The sequence below is a fragment of the Pteropus vampyrus genome, unplaced genomic scaffold (assembly GCF_000151845.1).
Source record: "Pteropus vampyrus isolate Shadow unplaced genomic scaffold, Pvam_2.0 Scaffold381, whole genome shotgun sequence".
Taxonomy (NCBI): Eukaryota; Metazoa; Chordata; class Mammalia; order Chiroptera; family Pteropodidae; genus Pteropus; species Pteropus vampyrus.
The window spans coordinates 159,867-162,653 of NW_011889162.1; the positions used below are offsets into that span (position 1 = coordinate 159,867).

The 2,787-nt window shown below is 53.9% G+C and overlaps 1 protein-coding gene across 1 annotated transcript in view; it reads left to right on the top strand.

Annotated features, from left to right (window-relative positions):
• LOC105305397 (arf-GAP with GTPase, ANK repeat and PH domain-containing protein 1-like) overlaps nucleotides 1-2,787 on the top strand; it is a 144,281-nt gene that overhangs the window by 81,569 nt on the left and 59,925 nt on the right. Inside the window, exon 4 of the mRNA XM_023523188.1 lies at nucleotides 868-1,060. Within this exon, the coding sequence (XP_023378956.1) occupies nucleotides 868-1,060 (193 nt within the window). The remainder of the gene's footprint in view (nucleotides 1-867; nucleotides 1,061-2,787) is intronic.

Sequence of the window (2,787 nt, forward strand, 5' to 3'; positions counted from 1 at the left end):
CTCCTGGTGGGCGTTCGTGACCGCGTGTTTCCATGCGGCCTCTCCCGTCGTCCCTTTTGTTTCTGTGGCAGGAACGGGGTAGATGAGAAAGGACAGATGCCGACGTGTGACGGGGTGTCCCCATGGCCTGGGCCCCATGTCGGCCTGAGTCAGGACACGTCATCGAGCCAGCGGAAACCCCGGGAAGCAGGTGGCCTTGCCCTCCATGGCGAGGGTGTCAAAAGTGGCCTCGGAGGGGCCCAGCACTTGCCGAGGAAGCTGGGCGTGGCACGCGGAACAGCAGGATTTGATGCAAGTCCAGCTCCTCCCAGTGCAGACGGCCATCCCACGGTGGCTGCGAGTCCCCCCAAAGGCCCGGGCCCCGCTCATGCTCCCCATCGGAGGACGAGGGAGTCAGAGCCGCTCCCGTGTGACAGGCCCTCTGCCGGGAGAGAACAGGACCCAGCACCCCGCTTTGCTGCGGTGTCTACGGCCGACACACGGACGCTCACAAAGAAGTCACAGCTGCGCCCTGAGGTCAGCAGCGTTAACTTAATATTCACCCCGCAGGCATCAGCGGTCGGCAGTAAGTCCCGAGGTCGTTTCCCGCATTGCTCCGTCTGAACCCAGCGTAGGGACGCTGACATCACACACCGCCTTTCACCTTTCCCACCCCCCGGGCCTTGGTCGGAACCCGGCTGGGCCAGGTGGCCCAGAGGACGAGGTCCTGGGTGCTGGCAGGTCCGCAGATGCGGCTCTGCAGTCCACACGCCGCCAGCCCCACCCGGGCGCCCTGAACCCAAAGGCCTCTTCGGACCGAGGCCTGGTACAGGGATCACGGTCGCACAAAAGCTGAAGTCTCCACCACCCCCACCCCCTGTGTTTCAGAACAAGAAGAAAACTTCGAGTTTATCATCGTGTCCCTCACGGGCCAGACGTGGCACTTTGAAGCCACCACGTACGAAGAGCGTGATGCGTGGGTCCAAGCCGTCGAGAGCCAGATCCTCGCCAGCTTACAGTCCTGCGAAAGCAGCAAGAACAAGGTAAGGCCCTTAGCAGCCTGTGCCACCCCCGGGCTCAGGCGCCCCGACCGTCCGAGCAGATCAGAGGGGACAGCGTCACGTGGTACGTGCACGCGACAGGACCCCGGTGTCCTTCTGAGAAAAGAAGCTAAATAACAGAAAAGGTAAACACTTTGTGTTGATTTGTATCGAATATCACATGCTGGTGCCCTCGCTTCACCATGTCCGCATGGCAGGAGATCCCATTTTAAATCCGCACTCTCTCGGCCAATCCCAGACATGAAGCATTGACCTTTGTACTGCGGATGATGGAATCTCTTGGACTCTTGTTGCTTGTGTGTCTACATGTAATTTTGTTTTAGGCAGAAAACACTCAGGAAAAGAGGTGCAGATTGAAAGGACGCACTGTTCTGTTTTCATAGGTGCACAAAATTTAAGTCCATGTCAAGTTAGAACTGACTCTTGTTACAGTTGGAGAGGAAGTGTAAGTGTGCACAGATGAGTGTGCGGAGGATTGGGGAGAAGTGTAGGCGTCACAGGTGAGTGTGCAGGGGCTTGGAGTAGAGGAATGTAAGTGTGCACAGGTGAGCGTGCAGAGGATTGGGGAGAGGAAGTGTAGGCGTGCATAGATGAGTGTGCAAGGGTTTGGGGAATATACAGTGTCCATTTTCGAAACTCTACTGACAAAGTCTAGTATGTGCATTGTTCCATAATTAGAGGTAATTATTTTACATTTATTTAGCCAAGAAAAAAAAAAAACTTTAACCTGCATTTTCTAGTTTTGTGCTCAGCAATATTTCTCGTACAAAAGTCATTTTTCCCCATTTCCTTTTTGCCATCATGGATTCCTTCAAGTTCATTATTTTAATGCTTGGATGTTTCTGACCCCTTTTCTGGGACATTGTAGAGTCTTGGAGAGTATTTTGATTTTTCAAACTATGGTCAGCTGGGAACTGAGAGAAAGGACATCACCCACAGACCCCCAGTTTCATTCGTAACAGTTTGAAGAAATTTCTGCCGATGATTTATGTTCAGCTTTGTCATTAAGAAGGGAGTCTATCCTTCAGAAAGACGGAGTGTCTTTATTACCCTCTTTAACCAGGGTAAACCAGACCACCGTCATTATGATAATGTAATTTGCTTCTCTGTTTTAAAGCTGTTTTATACCCAAGGTGGGGAGAGTCGCTGCCCTTTATTTCTGGGCACCTTACCTAAATGAGTCACCGACATGGCTCCCGAAGCAAACGCCAATGCTTCCGGGTCCCCTCGCCTGTGGGGAACGGTGACATGTGGCACCCACACAGCATGGGGAGTTCAGTTTCAGAACAGGAGTGATGAGGGCCTGTGTCACTGAACACATCTCCGAATGTTGTGCAAAATCACCGCGTCTCGAGCGGGCTCCATGCCCACTGCGTCAGCCGGATTCCGGGGGCCTGGCAGAACACCGGCCTTTTCTGTCTCACACCTGGCCAGACTCTTCCTGCTCCATGAAAACAGACGGCACCACCTGGGCCTGAGTCAAACAGCAGCCTGAGAATGCTGTGCCTTTCCTGCCCCCCCACAACCGACTTGGCCTTGGGCGAACTCGCTGAGCCCTTGAGAAGGCAGACCCACACTGGTTCACCCGGGCGTTGGCTGCACAGGGGTGACAATGCACAGCGTGAAAGTCACATCGCCAGGGAACGGCTCGAAGAGAAAGTACAGACTCAGTCGAGAATGAGCTATAAGGCATGTTAGCTGCTTGTGGATAATTCAGAGTGGGTAGCAGGTGTGGACATACGTATGT